Here is an 18,215-nt window from a genome sequence, read left to right on the forward strand (position 1 = left end):
GTTCAGTTTTTCTATCCCCTGCGCCTTCGTGTGATGGTGAATGTGCGCGTTTTCTTGTTTCCGGAGATTCTCACGGGTTGTCGTTTCGCTTCCCATATAGCTGGTCACCTCTTGTAGACAAGGAGAAGACAGGGGCTCGACGGTAGCTCGTCTTGCATTTGCGTGTTCAGTTCTTTTTTTTGCTTGTGTGCCCTTTCTCGTGTTCTAAATTCGCAGAGTGCTCGAGCGTAACACACATATCAGACGAAATCCCTTGTTTTTTCTTCGTGGATGTCCGTCTCTGCTTGTTTTTGCCGCTGTGCTTACTTTGTGGGTTTTGGATCTATGCCCGTGCACGTCTTTTAAAGAGCCAGGGGAGAGGAAGAATGGCGCACATTTCTTCCGTTTCTTTCATCCTTTGTCTCCCAGCAACGGAAAAGGACGCATTCGGCGCCTGCGCGAGGACGGCGCAGCCCGTGACGCCGGAGAAGGTCTGCCGGGATGAGGAGAGACGAGACTGAGACGTCCTGGGTATCCTCGTTGCGTGAGCTCAAACTCTCATGAGGATGGAGAGTGCATCCTTCAGCTCTCACAGAGGGCCGGCGCCGCGGTCTCTGGGCGCAGGGGCGGCGCCGCGGGGGCTGTCGCCGTCTTCACTGCCTCGGCCTGACCGTCTTTTCGTCCCTTCATCCTCTACATCTCTTTCGTTGTGCCACGCGTCGTGTGCGCCTTCGTCTCCGTCTTCTCTCCCCTCTTCTTTGTCCACGCATTCTCCGGGTAGCGAGCCATCGTCTTCCCTGTCTTTTCCGCTGGCGGCCGCCACCGCGGAGACGAGCCTTCGTGTCCGTCAGAAATCTGCGAGCAGAACGCTTCGGGAGCAGGCGTCGCTCCTCCTCTGTCGCTTGCGTTCGTATCGCAATAAGTCGTACGCGTCCCTGGCGTCGCGCCGCGCGACTTCGGATGTGTCTCCCTCTTCGTGTGACGTCCTCTCGCCGTCTCCTTTCTCGTTCTCGTTTTCTTCGTCCGTGTCTGTTTCTTCTAGCGCCTCCGCCGACTCTCTCTCTCTCAATTATGGCGGCGACCAGTCTTCGTCTTCCCGCGGAGTCGTCCCCCTGCCCCCAGTGCCGGGTTCCTCTCGGGTTTTAGCAGAGGGCGGCGGCCTTCGGGCACCCGAGGGCGGCGCAGTGCGCCTGCAGTCTCTCCTCCGCGTGCTGCCGCAGATTCCCCCGCCCTCGCCTCCTCTCTCCTCAGCTGACGCGCGCGGCGCCGATCTGTCGTCGTCGTGGTCTACCTGCGCTGTCTCCGCCGCCCCATCTTCTTGTTCGTCTTCTGACGTCGCGGAGACAGCGAGTTGGCGGCCGGAGAGGGCGTTTCTGTCCGCTCCGAGTTGCTTCTTGTCGCCCGCCTGCGCCTCGTCGCCGGCCTTCGAGGCGTTCCGGTCTCCGCCCTCGAGCGGCCGGCACAGCCTCGGCAGCCGAGGCTCGAAGGTTGCGGAGGCCGCGGATGCTGCTAGGGAGGGCGCTTCAGAGGCCAGCCGCACGCGTCGCCGGAGCAGCAGGACGCTCGTGGATGTCCGCAAAGCGTCCAGGTCTCCAGAGAGAGAGGCGCGAGTGAAGGCGAGTCCGCTTGCGCCTTCACCGCGCAACTCGCTTCCGCGGGACGGGAACGCAAAAAACGAGGTCAGCCGCGCATGCGGCGAGCGGCCTCGGGAACGCTTTGCCCCTGCCTGCTTGCCTGCAGATCTGCTAGGCTGCGTGCTGGAGGGCGAGCGATCTCCCCTGCCGAGTGCGCGTCTCTCTCTCTTTGCGCGAGCGTCTCCCGGGGAACTCCACGGCGGGGGCTGCGCGCCGTCGCCGTCGGCTTCGGCGCTGTCGTGGGCGACGACGCCGCTGTCCCCCTCGTCGTCTTCCATTTGCGTTCAGCTTCAAGAGTCGCCTCCACTCCCGTCGGCTGCGGTGTGCCAGCCGCCTTCGACTTGCTCGTCGTCCTTTCCTTTTCGTCTACGTTTCTTGCACACTGTCGCCCCGACGACCGGCACGAGTCCGCCGGGCAGGTCGGCGCGCGCGTCGTCGTCGTTCTCTTCGTCTTCCTTCTCTGCCGCGTTTTCTCCGCTCGCGTCCCTCTCCGGTCGGCGGCTGGGCTCCAAGGGTTCGCGAAACGCGTCTCCGCCGTCGGCGCGCCCGTCAGGGCCGCAGCGGCCGCCTCCGTCCTGCGGCCGGCGAGCGGCCGCGGCCTATGCCGGGATCTCGGCTCCCCTGAAGAAGAAGCCTTCCCTCGGGTCGGGTCCCCGCGGCGGGCGAGTCGGCGTCACAGGCGTGGTGCCGCGCCTCGGCGAGTCGAAGTGCCTTTCGTCGTCTGCTCATGCGTCCTCTTTCTCGATAACGTCTTCGCTTCGCCACGGCGTGCAGCCGCGGCTTCCTTCAGCTCTGCCGGCTCCTCCGAGCGCCGGCGTCGCGCGGAGTATTTTTGCCTCTTCGTCCACTTCCTCGCGCGTGTCGAACCCGCGCCGAGGCAGTCGCGGCTCGGGCGACTGGGCAGCGCGCGGGTGGCTGTCTCCTTCCTCTCTGGGCTCGGCGTCGCCGCTCGCCGGCGCTGCCCCCGCGGGAGGCGCGGGGATGAAGAAAGGGAAGAAGGAGCGAGCCGTGGGGGCGGATGCGCTACTTGGCGAGCCGGCGCCGCGTTCTGCGGAATGGAGAGAGCGCGGAGCGCGGGAGGAAGAGAGAGGACGGATGCGTCTTCCTGCTTACGCGGCCTCTGTCGGCTCCGCGGCTCACAGGGCCCGCGACGCATACACGAAGAGTGCGAGACTCGGGTCGTCTACGGAGAGCTTTGGCTGTTTTTCTCCCTCGCCTGCGACCGCCTGGGGGAGAGGACGCGGCTACCGGCCCTCCAGAGGAGAGAGAGAAAGCGACGAGGAAGTCAGCAGTGACGAAGAGGTGGTGCTGCAGGGAGGCGGGGGCGGGAAGGCGAAGGGATCTCTTTCTTTCTCGCTGTCGGGAGAGGGGCTCGACGGCGGCCGGAGGGGGGCTCGCGGCGAGCGCGATCCCGACGAGGCGAGCGCGGCGTCGCGGGGGCGAAGACGACAACGAAAAGCTGAGCGAGACCAACGGGCGCAGGACGCCCCGGAGGGAGAATCGAGAGGTCAGGACAGACTCACATGCACACACCGCGAAACCCACGCAGCAGCTGTCGCGGCGGCTGCCGTCGAGGGGTTCGGAGATACCAGCCTCAAGGGAGAGACACCCGACAGGCTGCTCGCCGTTCAGCGGTCGTGCTTCAGCGGTAAGACCAGTGAAGGAGAGGCGGGGGGCGGGGGGGGAGGGGGAACGGCCGACCATAGAGAAAGACGTTTGCTGAGGAGAAAGGAGAGTGTAGGTCGCCAGGCGGGCGGCGAAAGCGGGTCACGGCTCTGCGTTTCCCTTTTTCTCTTCTTTTCTATCGCAAGAGACTGACGCACATGCACACATGTGCACGCGTTTACACGCATGCATGCATAACAAGAGCCGAATGTTTCGCCAATTCTTTTTCGCGGCTTTCCTTCCGTCTGCCTCCCCCTACGCCAGTCTCTGGCCCCGGAGAGAGAACGTGTTTCACTGTTGCCCGCGTCCAGTTGCTTCGTAAATCTGCCAGAGCTCCCTTCGTTTCTTTTTCATTGATTTCTGCTCTGCGTGCACTGCTCCTGGTGTTGTATCGGTTTGGAGATTCTCTTGCTGCCTCTTTTCTTCCGTCCGCAGGGGTATGCAAATGGCTGCAGCACCGGTTTTACGGTCGCGGCGAGTTGGAGCGCCTCTGTAGCGACTACTCCCCGCACGAAGTCGAGCGCGTCGTGCTGCAGAGCAAGGCGCTGTCTCTCGCGGACAAGCAGCGACTCCTTTTCCTAACGAACCCGCCCTCCTTTGAGGAGGGGAGTCAAGCGGGGAGTGCGCGCGGCGCGAGCAAGGCGTCTTCGGCGTCGAGCTGCTCGGTGGAGTCTCAGCGTCTCTCCAGCGAATTTTCGTACTTTGCGTCTCGCAAGCGCAGAGAGGTCGCTCCCCGCGGCAAAGGGGCACGTGGCGGAGGCGAGGTGCGCGCGGCCGCGGAGGCAGGGCCTTCCGCCGCGCTTGAGGAGGAGGATTCTCTGCGCGAAATGTCTCAAAAAGAAATCAGACGAGGAGGCAGCGAGAAGAGGAACGCCGCGCAGGGGGAGAGGACGCTGCACGTCCTTCACGTGCTCGCGAGCAGAGGCAGCCGCGCAGGCCATGGGCGGGAGGGCGACGAGGAAGAAGCAGGGCGGCGGATGCGGGGAAGAGATGAAGAAGACGTGAGAAAGGCGTCCTCGTCGAGCTCGCTGCGCGTGCCCGAGTGTTGCAGAAGCAGCGAGAAAAAACGGGGATTTTGGGAGCTGCGCATGCGCGGAAGTCGACAGCTCACCGCAGAGGAGGGGGAACGACGAGGAGAGGAGGCACTGCTGATACTGACAGATGACGAAGAACGCTTGAGAGAGATGGAGGCGACCGATCGCGTCTGGGGCTGCCATACAGAGGAGCGTGCAGTCCTCGAGGAGTGCGTGGAAGAAGTCCAAAGGAGAAAACTTGTGAAAAACGCAGAATTTTTCCGGATAGGTAAGACGTGCTGCTCAGCGATGACTCAAATTGCGTGCTTCGATGCGTGTCCTCGCGCCTCACGGCGTGGAAGCTGCTGCGGATTTTGGGTCGTTTGTTCCGCCTGAGCGCTCTGCTGCTGCGACTTCTGTCCCAACAAGGGGCGCTTAAGGGCAGATTCTAAACCCTAAAAGAGGCAATTCCGGGGCGGCTGTCTCCACTTCCCCTCTTGGCCTCGCAGGTTGTCTCTGTGCTTGCGAGTGGGTTTCCTGCACGACTCTTCCTTGGAGACTTTCCCCTTTTTTCAGGCTTTCTGCGAAATCTGGCGGCGCTGCGAGGCGTTACCTTCGCTATCCAGCACCTGGGCACTCTGCAGCAGAAGACAGTCGAGAGCGGCGACGTGCGGAACTTGGAGAAATTCTCGCGTCTCTGGGGACTTCTCATGCCGCATCACCGCCTCCCCGGCCGCATCTGCAAGGAGTGGAAAGAGCTCGGTTTCCAGGTAAACGACCCGCCGCGAATCTTTGCCGTGTTGGCCTGGAGACAAGGCGCAGAGAACTCTGCTTTCTCTCTGCATAGTTGTGCAGAGACGAGACACGCGCCGATTGATCGACATGCCCGCGTCTGCCCCTACAGCTGAAGGCGCTTGCTCTGTGGGAAGCTGGAGGGGGGGGGGGGGGGGAGGAAAAGGGGGGGTCGGAGATGTGTGTTGCTTCATTGCCGCTGGCCTCTCTGTGTGCGTATATTGCGTGTGTTTTCCCTCTCTCCTCATCAGTTGGTGTGTGCTCTGTAGACCTGGAACATACCTCAGGGGAGTCCTTTTCTCGCGGCGATGCTTACTTGCCTTGCGGCCGCTCGTTTGGTGCGCGCGTTGGGCTGGACTTGTCTGCAGGTAGCCGCGGATAGCCGCGCCGCCCTTCTGCTGCGTACTGTGAGCGAGCTGGTATGCTCCCTGCGGTGTCCTGTCCCTGCCTTACGCAGCGAGCTTGCGCTGTGTGCGGATGGGTGGCGTCTGTCTCTCGTCTCTTGGTCTGTTCAGGGAGAGGACCCGGCGACGGATTTTCGGGGCTGCGGCGAGCTGGGGCTTGACTCGTTGGTTTTTCTGGCCTCGCGTTTCCCGTCCCACGCGCGGTGCATGCTGGAGGCGTCGCGGGATTCCCGGTATTGGTACTCCTTCGCCATTACGTGCATCAACGTGACGTCTTGGCTGTGCGAGTGGCTGTTCCAGCGCCGCGCACAGGTCATCTTTTTCTTCTTCACGACGCACACGCTGGAGGCAGTCGAGCTTACTTTTCACTACTTGTTTGTGTATGTGTTTACTCGCTTCCACGAGTTTTGGTTCGTGAAAAAGCCGGCCTCGATCATGGAGTTCCCGTTCGTCGCGGGCGAGTTCAAAAACACCTGCCGCTTCCCCGCCTCGCTCCCGGCTTGCGCGCTGGTGTCCCCTCGCGGCGTGTGCAGCTCTGACGACGCCCGCGAGAAGGCCTGCTGCTACGCCGAGGCGCTGCGCGCCTACCAGCGTGGCAGACAACGCGAGGAAGCGCGAGACGAGTCCGCAGCCAAGCGACGAGACTGGGAAGCGCACGACAGCGCGCAGGCGCCTCTTGCAGAGCTGCGCGAGGAGCTCGGCAGCAGCGACGCAGACGCAGAGGAGGAAGACGCGCGCGCCGACCATGGGGACCGACGACGCTTCAGGGTCAGCAGAGAACGCAGAGCGCCCACAAGGCTGAGAGACAAAGGGGGGAGGACGGGCGCACGACTGCATTCCTCGCAGTCCTCGCGGTCCCAGTCAGATGCGTCGCGCGACAGCCGGGGCTCCAGGCGCGCGACGAGGCGGCGCGGGAGAAGGAAGACAACGCAGGACTACGAGGAAGAGAGGAGCGAAGGACGCGGCGCGGGGGGGCTCCCAGGATCAGCAGAAGGGTGGATGTCCGCTGAGCGCAAGTGCCTCGGGTTGTCCGCGTCCGCCAGCGACCCTGCGGCCTCGCGAGGCTCGCTGCCTCGGGGGGCACACAAGGCGAGCCGACTGCGCACCAAAGACCGCGCGACGGGTGCACCCGAGCGCAGGTCTTCGCCCTTCCAGCGGAAAGACGAGGAAGAAAACCTCTCCGAGCCCTGCGCGTCTGGAAGGAAAGGCAGGAACGCCTCGCAATGTAAAGAACGAGGCACGAGCACGTCGCGGAGTCTTTCGCGGCTAATTCTGTCTACCACGTCGAGTCTCTGCTTTGGAGGCGGAGGCGAGAAGAAGAAAGGCAAGCCAAGAGAGGAAAGCGATGAAGAAGACCAAGGCGGCGAGCGGCAAAGACACAGCGAGACGGGATCCCCCGGAGACGCGACGAAGGCGCCTGGAGGGGGGCCTCGCCTGGGAGACTGCCCCTGCTGCCGCGGGTGGATCGTATCGCCTGCGCACCTGACCACCCTCTCGCCGAAAGAGGGAGCGAGCCTCGCCGGCAGGTCGCCTCTGCGCCGGAGACCGCTGCCGCAGAGAGAACGAGGAGAGCAAGAAGGCAAGGAGGCGGAAGGAAGGAGCCGACCACGGGGGTCCTCGAACTTCTGGCGGAGTCGCAGCCTCAGACGCATGCAGAGTTACTTGCCAGGCCTCCGAGATAAGGAGGGATCGCAGGGGGCCCCCGGCGCGCAAAGCAGCAGCCGATTCAGGTTCCTCCGGCGGTCATCTTCCAACGCCGCACAAAGCGCACCGGAGGCGAAGGACGCGAAGGCCGTGCGGAAACAGTCCAGGGCGTCTCCGCGGTTCTCCCGTCTGCTTTCATCCGTCGCAAGGAAGACAGATGAGCCCTCGAATGGAGGGAGGGCGCCTCGCGGCGACGCAGGACGCAAGGCAGGCGAGAAGGAGACAGACCGCAGAAGTGCCTGCGCTCTGCAGCAAGCTAAGACACGAACAGACGCTTCCGAGGCTTCAGTCTCATCAGGGGAAGATGCCAGGGCGGGGGATGCCTCGACGACGGCGCAACGTAAACGAGAGAGCTCCAGCCGCAACGGGTTCGCGCGCAGAGACGGCGAAGCGGACTTTGGAAGAGAGCGCGAGAGAGAGAGGACGACGAAGGGCCGCCGAAGGTACAGACACCTGCGAAGCACCTCTCGGTCTTCCCGTCATCGAGAGTCCCTTCGCGAAGCCGCGGAAGCCACGGACGAAGAGAATTTTTCTGCATCCTCGAGAAACAGCGCATGCGAGGAAGACCGATCCTCCTTGAGCAGCGGAGAAGACGGCGACGAAAGCGACATGCAGGAGCTGAGGGGCGCGCAGCTTTCTCCGCTGCTGGATGGCCGTTTCTCCTTGGATAGACATTCCGCGAAGCGCAACTTGGCGTCTACCGCGCGAGGCAGGGCGGCTCAGACGCGTGGGATGCACCATCTGCCGCAGAGTTACTTCCGTCCTTCGGCTGCCGCCTTTCAAACTAACGCGCCGTCTCGCGGCGCACCGAATGCCTCGCTCTCTCGCATCTCTGCACCACTGGACTGCCGCGGCCCGTTGGGCTCTAGAGCTGCCGTCTCTTCTTCTTTTCCGTCTTTTCCGGGGGGAACCAAACTGCACGAGCGCGGGGCAGGAGACCCGTGGCGCCCTGCGAGCGACTCCGCCGCAGGGGGAGCAGGCCCCTGGGCGCAGGGCGCGCGGTGCGAGGAGGGCGGGCGTCCCACTGTGCCGCAGCCTCTCGAGTGCGCAGGCTGTAAGGAGCCGCGTCGAGACGGGGAACGCGAGGCTGCCGACGTCCGCGTAGCGGCCGCAGGGTGCCCGCCAGGCAAGCCGCAGCCGCGACCTCGGCTGGCGCCCGGGGAGTCGGGAGGGGGCGTGAGGGGGGACGGACCCGCGCTGGGAAGTGCGTCGTCTTCCATCTCTGCTGGGGCGGACGTGCCGGCGAATGTGTCTTCGCCTGGGGCACCAGCGAGTGGAGGATACACACAAGCCCCGTTTCTTCAGGGAGGCCGGGGCTTGGCGTCTCACTCGTCCTTCTCGTCTGCCTCCTCGGCTTCGGCCGCAACTGCCTACTTCACTCCGCTGCCTGCGCGGTCTGTTGTGCAGGCATCGAACCCGCAAGACGATTCACGGTCTCTGCTGTCGCGGCTCGCCTCCTCTGCGACGCAGAACCCCGTGGCTTCGTGCTCCTCGATGTCTGCGGCGTGCTTTGCTCGCACGTCGTCGTCGGCTCACCTGGGACCGGGTAGCAGCCATTCTTCGTCTGCCTACGCCTCAAACCCCTCCGCCGTTTCCGCGAGGCAGACGAAGGAAGGCGGCGCCTCCTACGCGGGGCCACCCGCGCATGCGCCCTGCCGCGCTCCAAGCAGCGGCGCGGCGGGCTCGGGAACCGCGAGCTACGCGTCCCCGGCGCTGCTGGGCGCGGCAGCACCGAAGGTTGGGGCTTCAGGAGGCCGCGGTTGGGACAGCCCTCAGGCGCCGGTGGCGGAAACCCAGCCGGCAGCCTCCACGAGAGGAAAGTCGCGGCCTGAAAAGAGGGCGCCGTTTGATCTTCTCTCTTGAGACCTGACGGCTGGCAGCCTTCGGCCACTCTGAGTGGCGCTTGCCTTGAGAAGCGGAAACAAAGGCGGGAGGAGGGGAGGGACAGGACCGCAAGAACATTTGCCCCGCTGTTTCCTTTAGACGATGCAGGAAAGCGGCAACGGCGTAGAACGCGTCAAAAGTTTTATGGCTTTGACGATGACGTAACGGAGTTTTTTCAGGTTATTTGAAAGTGGTCTACCCGCAGATGCTTCACGGTGGCTCTTGATAACTTGCTGACAAGCTCAGCAGGCATGCCAACCGAGAGGCCCGTGCCCTGCATGTAGATGCCCTACAGTTCCGTGTATAGTGACGCTAAGCAGCGACTCGAGAAAGATCAACGTACATCCATTCTTGCCTCAGGGGGAGGTTCGCTTCCGCCGTCAGCGGCGGGTGGCCATACCCCGCCACTCTGAGTCACTAGCTTTCCACGACTCCTCATCTGCAAGTCTCCTAACGTGGCAACAACAGGGAATTCGTGATACGACCATTCTACGATGTGGCTTTGCTCCCTGCTCGTGCGCCGCGACACGCACATAGGCACTGTACAGATACATATGTGAACGCCCATGCACATGCATATATTTAGAGACAGATAGATAGATAGATAGATAGACATAGGTAGATATATAGACATGCGTCTGCATCTGATTCAATCTTCACAGAGGTTAGCAGACAACTACTCGTTTCCTGAGGGTATTTCTCCAGTGAAGGTAAGCGATGGGCCGCGAGCTGCTTCCGTACGTGTGCGCTGGCACCTAGCGTAGTCCACCAGATGGGTGGACGAATTGCAGTGTTTGATATCCTACAGTTTTTGGTCTAGAGCCGTGGCCACTGCTTTGTAATCGAAGTTGCGGAACTGAAGACGCACGGGCTAGACAGTCTGCGAATAGATTCGTGTATTTCGGATAACCCAAAAGAGGACCTCGTCCAGAGGCATTGTGCCCGAATGACCGGGCTGCACCGTACATACGGAAAGACAGCTAGTTGGACAGAACTAGACAAACAAAGAAGCAAGCACATACACAGACCGTCGCATATATATACGTGTATAGTGTTGTGGTGGACGCCAGCCGTCCACATGTGGGGTTAGTGACCAGGGTAGGTGAGTACGAAATACAGCGTACTTCGACGTTCCGATCGCAGGAAATTCGTGGGGGCGGACCGACAAACTCGTTTACAAAAAAGGAGCTACAAGATGTAAAACAATAAGGACGATGCAAATACGAGTGCCCTCATGGAAGAAGAGATGCAGTATCTCCTGTCGTTGGCTTTCTTCACTCCTCCGACTTGATGGTGACAGCGGCTGAAAAAACCAGCAGAACACACGTGAACACCAAAATAAAACAAGATACGCTGCACGCCGATAGCAATGCAAAATGCGAAACGTTCGCGTAGTTGTGCAGTCGTGATGTGCCTCAGTGGACTGATGTCGAGGCAAAGCGCGAATATCCCTGCAAAAAAGCAAGTTCTCCCGCTTGTATGTAGTGCCTCATCAAAACAAGGAGAGGCGGTACACGGGGAACGAGAGGCCGTTGCTCGTTCCTGGTTTGATGGCAAGCCAGAGATACTGAAGAAAAGTAAGTGCGTAACTCACGCCACACGACTGCAACAGAAACGACCTGAAAAGCAAGTGCTGGTGAGAAGATTCACACTCCACGCAGCTGTTTTCCTCAGAAACAAAGCTGGGCACTGGAGCCCGTCGGACGTGAATAGGAGCCGACGTTAGAAAAACAACAAATGAGAAGCAGCGGGCGGGCCAGCGGAGGCAGACGCCGCGAAGTGTACATACCCTGACGAGCTGCCCTTCTGTCGCGAACGCGTTGCCAGAACTCTTCTTCCTTGACTTCTTCCTCCGCCTTCTTCTTCGCCTCATTGACTGTATACACGGAATAGAAGCCCGACAGACACATGGCTGTCTCCAGTCCCATGCCGACAAGGAACATGGAGACCGCAAGCAGTGGAAGCTTGCGCCGCAGGTTCGGCTTGCCGAGAGCTTGAAATCCCTGAAGGAGCGCAACGCATAGAGAACTACAAAATCCTGCGAAAATGATGCACATGGGGCCACGCCGGCACTCTGCTGCCAACGTTCCAGGTAGCCACTCTTCCCAGGGTGATGAGACTAGGAAGTGATGCAAATAGAGAATGAGGTGAAAGGGGAATAGATTGCAACCACAGCAAATACGCATGAACCATGCTAGCAACCATCGTTTGACAGTTTGAAAGTGCCCTGTTCTGGGCCGTTCATCGGTTAAGGCGCCGCCTCGCAAGCTGGGAAGAGAGTGACACCAGAGAAAGCAGTCGCTGAAGAGGCCTGTCAACGAACGAGCTCCCTTGTGACATTGTTAGCGACAGTGTTCCCGGGGGCATTCTCTAACTTCCAGGTATGCCGGAAGGCGGCCGAAGATGCAGTCGGCGAAAGACTCCTTTTCTTTTACCGCAGGGCCCAAACGAAGCACCAAAATTGAAACCAGAGGCTTCCCTGCCCCCGCCGGGGCTCCTTCGCCGCCGTGTATATCTCTCTTGACCCCCCCGCCTCGAATGCAAAGCGGAATAGACCGCAAATCCTCTTTAATGTAGTCGAGAGGCTGTTCTTTGCCCTACGACGTTCCTCGGCTGTATTGTCTTGGGTCACTCGTTCGACTAGAGGTCTCCTGTCCTACCTCCATGTGAGTGACCAAGAGGAGCGGCGGGCAACACCTGTATGCTAAACCCGTGTCGAATCAGCAGAAAAGAGAAATCTGGCAATCCTGGCGACGCCACATGGACCGGCGAGGACGACGGGATGAAGACCTGCGATGGTTGGCTCTGCCCCGCATGCACGACGCTATGCAATCGCGATTGGTCGAGGCCTTATCGCGAGGACCGTTTTGCGTATTCAGAGGTATATGCACAAAAGTACGCCTGAGCATCTACGCAATTCCGTTCATGTCTCAACGAAAGGGAGAGTCCAAGATCTCAAACGAGTGGCTGGGTTTCGCTCGCCTCGTAGCTGCGTAAGCTTCCTTCACGGCTTTGAGGTGACTGTGCACGACCCAGGTGAAGCCGACAGTGAGACGAGTTTGCACCACAATCAGCTGCAACTAAATACAGAGAACGCACTCGAGCAGATCACAAGTTTCCGGTTGAAAAACCTTGTTACTTGAAGGAAAAATCATCAGCGTGGGTGCGTGCCTAGCGAACCGCCGGTCAGGGAGATGACTCGACTGCATGCGCTCGTCAGGATCTCAGTCGCAGAAAAGTCTACCCTTCCGTCAGGTTGGTCAGCTGAATTCAGAATCAGTGGTCAAACGTGGAGTAGCTAGTTATCACTATGCTGAAGGCTCAACTTTCCAGGAGATGCGGTTTTCTTGCTGCCCCGTCAACCTTGCCGCGCATGTCGAATACCGACAAAGGATCGACGGAAAGCAACGCTATTGTTGCGCTTCTGTGTCTGGCGACGAGGAGGTAAACAGCAAGAAGACATAGAATCTGAAGTTTCCAGTTCGATACATTGTGGCCTGCCTGTTCCCAAAGATGAGGCAGCAGCGGGCCGTGACAGCTGATGTCACCGCTTTGTTTGGGGGCAAGCTACGGTCTCTACCGTCTCAGTGCATTGTGGATCACTATCGAGACATGTAACATGCTGCAAACGACTGATACTACGAATGCGCCTCGGGAATTCACACGCAGTCATTTTCCGTTGTGACTTCCGTTGAACTCTAAGTAAGGAAGCGGATTGCAGGATCACTTCTGCCTTAAGCCAAAAAAACATCATCTCGCGAAGAAGGCTTCCTTTGTGACAAACCTTCTTATCAATCCTGCATGTTTCACTGTCAGAGAAAACTGCATAACGTCGATATAAGTAGAACATTACCTGCTTTAACTCAGTGGAAATGGCAGTTCGCAGTCCTAACACACCTGGCAGAGGCACTACATCCGTCCCGTAGTAGAACCGCGTGTGGCCCCCCTGATGTGGACAGTGCATCCGAAATACAAAATCCTGTTGCGGGTGTCACTGCATTCCTTTCTTGTTCGAAGTCTTTCGCGACTATGCCATGCATGCACTCTTGTTCGCGCTATGTTCAACCCATGGGCCAGAAGTGTTCAGCATGCGGCTGCTGGAGGCGCCTATAACTGGGGCTGCTTGCTCTCCGGTCCGCTGTCCTGCCTCCGATTCCAGTTTTTTTCTAACCTTTGCAACTACATCTGGAAGCTCCGGTTCCTCAGCCTCAGAATCTTCTTCGGAACCCCCCGAGTCATGTGAGCCGCGAGATTCGAGAGCATCCAGGTAAAACTCCTCCGGTACGCCATCTTCCTTACTCCAGCTGCGGCCCGTGGAGAAGGCGTAGTCGCCTCCGCCAGTCACACTGCGGGCTTCCTCGTCCCAGCCTTCAAAATATCCGTTGTACAGATCGTAGTAGAAGCCTGAGCTCAGACAACTTTCTATAGCAGCATGAATTCCGACGTCTGCAGTATCGTTCCACCTAAACAGAGGAGATCCGCAATAATGCCGCCGCCGGTAAAAGTCTTGAACGTGCGCATGACTGAAAGCCGGTTTTTCGCTGGCGTACGTAGCTCTATATATGTGCTTTAGATACGAGAAAATCGCCATAAGTTTTGCGGCCTCGTTCACCGGGGAGTACGGCGGGAACGTCTCTCTTCGGCTCTCAGTGCCACTGGCGGAAGAGTTTGGGTTTGGAGGTGATTGAGACGGTGCCATCGGGCGACTGGCCCACATTTCAACAAAAGGCGCAACGGCATCTAACCATTCTCCGAACGGGAATAGCATTCCACCTCTTAGTCCCTCCGGCGGAAACTGCGTAGCGCGGTCCGCTCGGAAGGCCAGTGGCTGACCGAGCTCCGGGAGAAACTCTGGCAGCTTGTCAGTGAGGTCGTCAGCATTCTGTAGGTTACTCCGAGTGGTAGCGTGCGGCATATATCCCACAGCGGGTGGATCCTTCACGGCACTTCTCGCGTCTGTAGAGACCGGCTCAGCCGCCGCGGAATTGACGTTATGCCGCAAGTGCTCCTCGACAAAAGAGGCCGAATGGAAGCTAGAGAAGACAAGACCATTATCGCCGCGTGTACCGCTGTCGGGCGCCCTGCTGATGAGTTGCTGCCACTCTTTCCGCGCGCTAGGGATACTGTGAGCCGCCAGTGCTCCTTGAGTCATGACAGAAGTCTGGTGGCAGCCCCTGAGGCCTGGTGACTCAGTGCGATCATTGAGGGCGAAGGCTACCCATAGCGCAAAGGCAGACACGAAAATACGTTTAAGGACTGACATCGGGGAGAGACGCAGCGAAAGGCGGGAATGCCGCTAGGTCACATGAAAACACCGCCGAGTCCTGGCACAGGAGAGGCGAAATTACGCACGGCCACTCTCCGCAAACTCCGGGACAGAAGCGGCACCGAAGTAAAATGAATAGACGTGCCGATGCGCGGGCCAAGCACTCATTCGAGAACGGTGCGGCAAAACGAAGCACTTGCCAAAAGGGGGCATTGTGCAACTCTTGGAATGTACTAGCTGAGCACGCAAAGTCCCACCAAACTTCACGAGAGTACAACTGAGGCAACACTCCCTGCCACGCTTGCGGCAAAGATATTATCCCGGGGTCATTTGGCCGGCCGTCTCCTTGGAAGCCATGAAACCAGGCAGGCCAGCGGATGGTCACGAATCGGAACGCTCGCCCGCTGAACTGTTAACCGCAGAATACAGAGTGCGACGGTTGGAAGTCGCCCCGATTCAGTCACGGGAACACCAGCTTTTCCGACAGAATAGAGGCGATTCCGGCACGGAGTCTTTCTTTGTTGGCAATGGACGGGGGACGGCAGAGAAAAGGATTACCTCTGCCGCGCAGCAACGACTAACGCGGTCAGAGAACATCCCCTTTCTAGAGTCATACTGCCACACAGTCCGGTGGGTAATGCTATTTTCTGTAACCTCAAGAGTGTGAATAGCCTGACTGATGGCCCACAGTCCAGACACAAGTGCCAGTCTGCCTCATTCAACCCGTGCAGTGTTATTGTCGAGGATGCGTACCAATATCTTCGTAGTTTTCGCGCCTCACCGCCAGCTGCCAAAAAGTTCGGTCTCGGCCATCAACGATCTCGAGCAGGGCACGGTATCGCATTCGCGAAATTGTGGCTCAAGAACTAGCTGTTCGTGCAGTGCCTGGTTGTCGGGCGCACGCTAAATTACCTCTCGGTGGCCATTCTCGCCGCCTTAGCTGTAGCGGCGTATTTGGCCTTGCACGCACACGCACGTATACACAACTGCTGGGGTCAGCTCGTCGAGCACGCCGGCAACCGCACGACGGTCACAAGTTCGCGACAGCTGCTTGAAATGAAGATCGCTACAGGCGCTTGCTAAGGTGGTACAGAGCTGAACTGAGATTTCTTGCCCAACTATGACAGGCACCGACCTTAAGAGTATATGTGGCTGTTCGTAATAGCCGTGCGCGCGTAGTGTGCACACTCCACACACTACGGTTACGAGGACGTTGACTGCTGATATTCGATCCCACACCGATGGTGCGATTCCGGCCCAGAAGTTGGGCGTCCAGATGGAGCTTTCCTTGCAAAACGAGCACCGCTCCCCTTTCCCCCTGAGACACGTGCAGCGTGTGCCTGCCGTTCCTGGCTTGCCACCGCGCGCAAGCGAGAACCACCAATCAGCGTGTAAGCCTAGGAATGTCCGCAGATGCGGCATGCGTCCGCGCACGTTCAACTTCTGAACGAAAGGCTCCAAAGAGAGGGCACAACGGAAGCCAACGGTGCCACGTAACTAGCTCGCCTTGCTGCAGAAATGTTGCCAGCAAGAAGCACGTCGGTACTTCGGCAAGTCCTCGGTAACCTGCTGCGTAAGAACCCCAGCCAGTGACGCTTCATCACGATTCGCCACGTGGTGGCGTGAAGCGATAGTACCTCCCGAGTGCCGTTCCCGGTTCATCAGTGCGGCGTTGAGCACGCAGCAAGCAACGTGGTATGTTGAAATGATACGAACCTGTTCAACCTGTATCGAGTTCGGGAGATTCCGAAGTAAAGTCAAATGAACATCGGACGCTGCTCAACTGGCACACGCCGGACGCTGGCACAACCTCATATCTCGAATACCTGTGTAGTCACACTGAACCATCAAACGACGGAACGTTCACACTCAACACTTCCACTCTAGTCCCGACTGACGCTCCAGGAGCGGCTGTAGCTCCAGCTGGGGCGCGGTGGCCTGAAGGGAGGGTAGAAGGGAGGATAGACTCCCGCTGGGGGGTACGGCTTCATTGGCGGGTAGGGCATTGGCGGGTACGGCTTCATTGGAGGGTAGGGCTTCGTTGGCGGGTGGGGCTTGACGGGGGGGTGAGGACGGTGCGGCAGGCTGCCCTCGTTGGAGAAGCTGGCGGAGTACGAGTACGAAGGACGAGGTGGGCGGGGCGGCCGGGGATGCGGACGAGGAGGGAGGCTGCCTTCATACGAAATGCTCACGGATGTCGAGACCGAGGGACGAGGAGGCCGGGATGCGGGAGGGCGGCTCGGCGGAGTGGGACGAGGCGGCAGGACGGGGTAGATTGGATACGCGGGGAACATGGGGACAGCGGGGAACGAAACAGGGGCCGGGGGCGGCTGTCTTCGCTGGAGACTTCGACAGAGGCCGAGACGGATTCCGATGACTCTGGGCGATGGTGATGATGATGATGGTGATGGTCATGATGATGGTGATCATGGTGGTGGTGGTGAGGGGGGGGAGGCGGAGGCACGGGAGTACCGTAGTTGGTCATGTATTTTCTGTACATGAGGTCGCACATCACGTCGATCCAGCTCGTGAAGAGGCCGAAGAAGCGGGAGTCGACCTTGGGGTCCTCCTCGACTGCCGCGACAGTGGTAGTGGAGTCCTTCTTCATGAAGGCGCCGTCGGCCTCTTCTGCGAGGGCCGGAGCTGCCAAAGCAGCCGCGACGCCCACGACAAGCGCGCACCTGCGCAGACCCACCATTTTGTTAGTGTGGGCACTAGATAAAAATAAACCTTGCAGATAAGCAAAGCCGCCGACCGTACTGCGCTGAAGCGGACGTGTTCTTTGGCTGCTCTGTCAGGTTCTTCGCGTCACTGGAAGAACCGGTGTCCAGGGAAAGGAATAGATGCAGTGATATATTTGACTTCGTAGCATTTTAGCAGTGAGGATGCCGGATGCGTATGATGTGTCCACGACGAGGTGGGGCAACGAGAGGGTGCATGACAGAATGGGTTATGTGAGATGGGAGGCCAAAATACAGGTCGTGCGTGTCAGGGCAGGCATTGCAATTTTGGATTCTTCGCTTCCCTGCAGACCATCCCCGGCTTGTGCAAGGGGATCTGCGCGTTTGTTGCCTGTTCTCTCACCGCGACTATCAAGTAACCAGAGCTTGCTTGACCAGCCGTTCACATATCCAACTGCAGGCCGCCAGTTCGCCAGCCAAACTGTGCACCGGGCCTGGCGTGAACCGACAGCTATGCTCACTCACTGTCAGTAAAAAGCTGTATGCGTATCGAACTAGGGGGCGGCAGAATTTGCTAGCAGAGGGGAGAAACTCGGATGAAAAAGAAGTAGCGGTGCCGCCGAGTGGAGAAATCTGATTACGACGCTTTTGCAACAGACGCGCCGATCGGACAGAGAACTCAGGCGCGGTCTGGCACTTGCACTCATGTTATAGGCGAGCGCTGCTGTGGAACTGGCACAACGTCGGCTGGAGAGCAGACACGCACGGTCCGTAACAGCAAGGAACAGATAACAGATACCTCATCCACTATCGCGCGACGGGGGGACGGTGTTGTGAGGGTATGCTTTATGCTGGGGTCGTATCCCGCTATCGGTGCCGGCACAAGCATTCGATACGGGCTCTATTCAACAGAATTCCGCTTGCGGTTTCCATACAGTAGCTGCAACAGTGTTCCGCATGAAAAGATGAATCATGCAGTCGCTATGGTGGATACAGCGCCTGCTAGGCTCGTGGGCTGGTCTTAAGGGGCGTACGGGTTGGGGCTGTGTTACTCGCTGAGATAGCAATCGACTCGGCGTGCAGTTCTATGAGGGCAAAACGTGCTCATCGCGCAGCAACCCACGTGCAGTGCAGCGAGCATAGCAGGAGCCGCAGCCTAAGCATTGCGCTACACTCGCATGTGCGACAGCTCA

General features: G+C 59.3%; 3 protein-coding genes across 3 annotated transcripts; 1 reads left to right on the forward strand and 2 right to left on the reverse strand.

Annotated features, from left to right (window-relative positions):
* Nucleotides 1-545: 545 nt before the first annotated feature.
* On the forward strand, nucleotides 546-9,054 carry BESB_030870 (ELMO/CED-12 family protein; the record flags this gene model as incomplete). The annotated part of the gene is made up of 4 exons (XM_029361755.1): nucleotides 546-3,261; nucleotides 3,714-4,580; nucleotides 4,868-5,061; nucleotides 5,599-9,054. The coding sequence occupies 4 exons, from the start codon at nucleotides 546-548 to the stop codon at nucleotides 9,052-9,054; spliced, it is 7,233 nt and encodes a 2,410-aa protein (XP_029215222.1).
* A 1,295-nt stretch (nucleotides 9,055-10,349) lies between these two features.
* BESB_030880 (uncharacterized protein) lies at nucleotides 10,350-15,185 on the reverse strand (the record flags this gene model as incomplete). The annotated part of the gene is made up of 7 exons (XM_029361756.1): nucleotides 10,350-10,378; nucleotides 10,781-11,113; nucleotides 11,736-11,880; nucleotides 12,929-13,021; nucleotides 13,247-13,479; nucleotides 13,909-14,331; nucleotides 15,095-15,185. The coding sequence occupies 7 exons, from the start codon at nucleotides 15,183-15,185 to the stop codon at nucleotides 10,350-10,352; spliced, it is 1,347 nt and encodes a 448-aa protein (XP_029215223.1).
* A 1,039-nt stretch (nucleotides 15,186-16,224) lies between these two features.
* Nucleotides 16,225-17,039, reverse strand: BESB_030890 (uncharacterized protein; the record flags this gene model as incomplete). Its single annotated transcript, XM_029361757.1, has 2 exons — nucleotides 16,225-16,510; nucleotides 16,657-17,039. The coding sequence occupies 2 exons, from the start codon at nucleotides 17,037-17,039 to the stop codon at nucleotides 16,225-16,227; spliced, it is 669 nt and encodes a 222-aa protein (XP_029215224.1).
* Between the last annotated feature and the right edge of the window lie 1,176 nt (nucleotides 17,040-18,215).

This window comes from Besnoitia besnoiti, chromosome XIII (genome assembly GCF_002563875.1).
Source record: "Besnoitia besnoiti strain Bb-Ger1 chromosome XIII, whole genome shotgun sequence".
Taxonomy (NCBI): domain Eukaryota; phylum Apicomplexa; class Conoidasida; order Eucoccidiorida; family Sarcocystidae; genus Besnoitia; species Besnoitia besnoiti.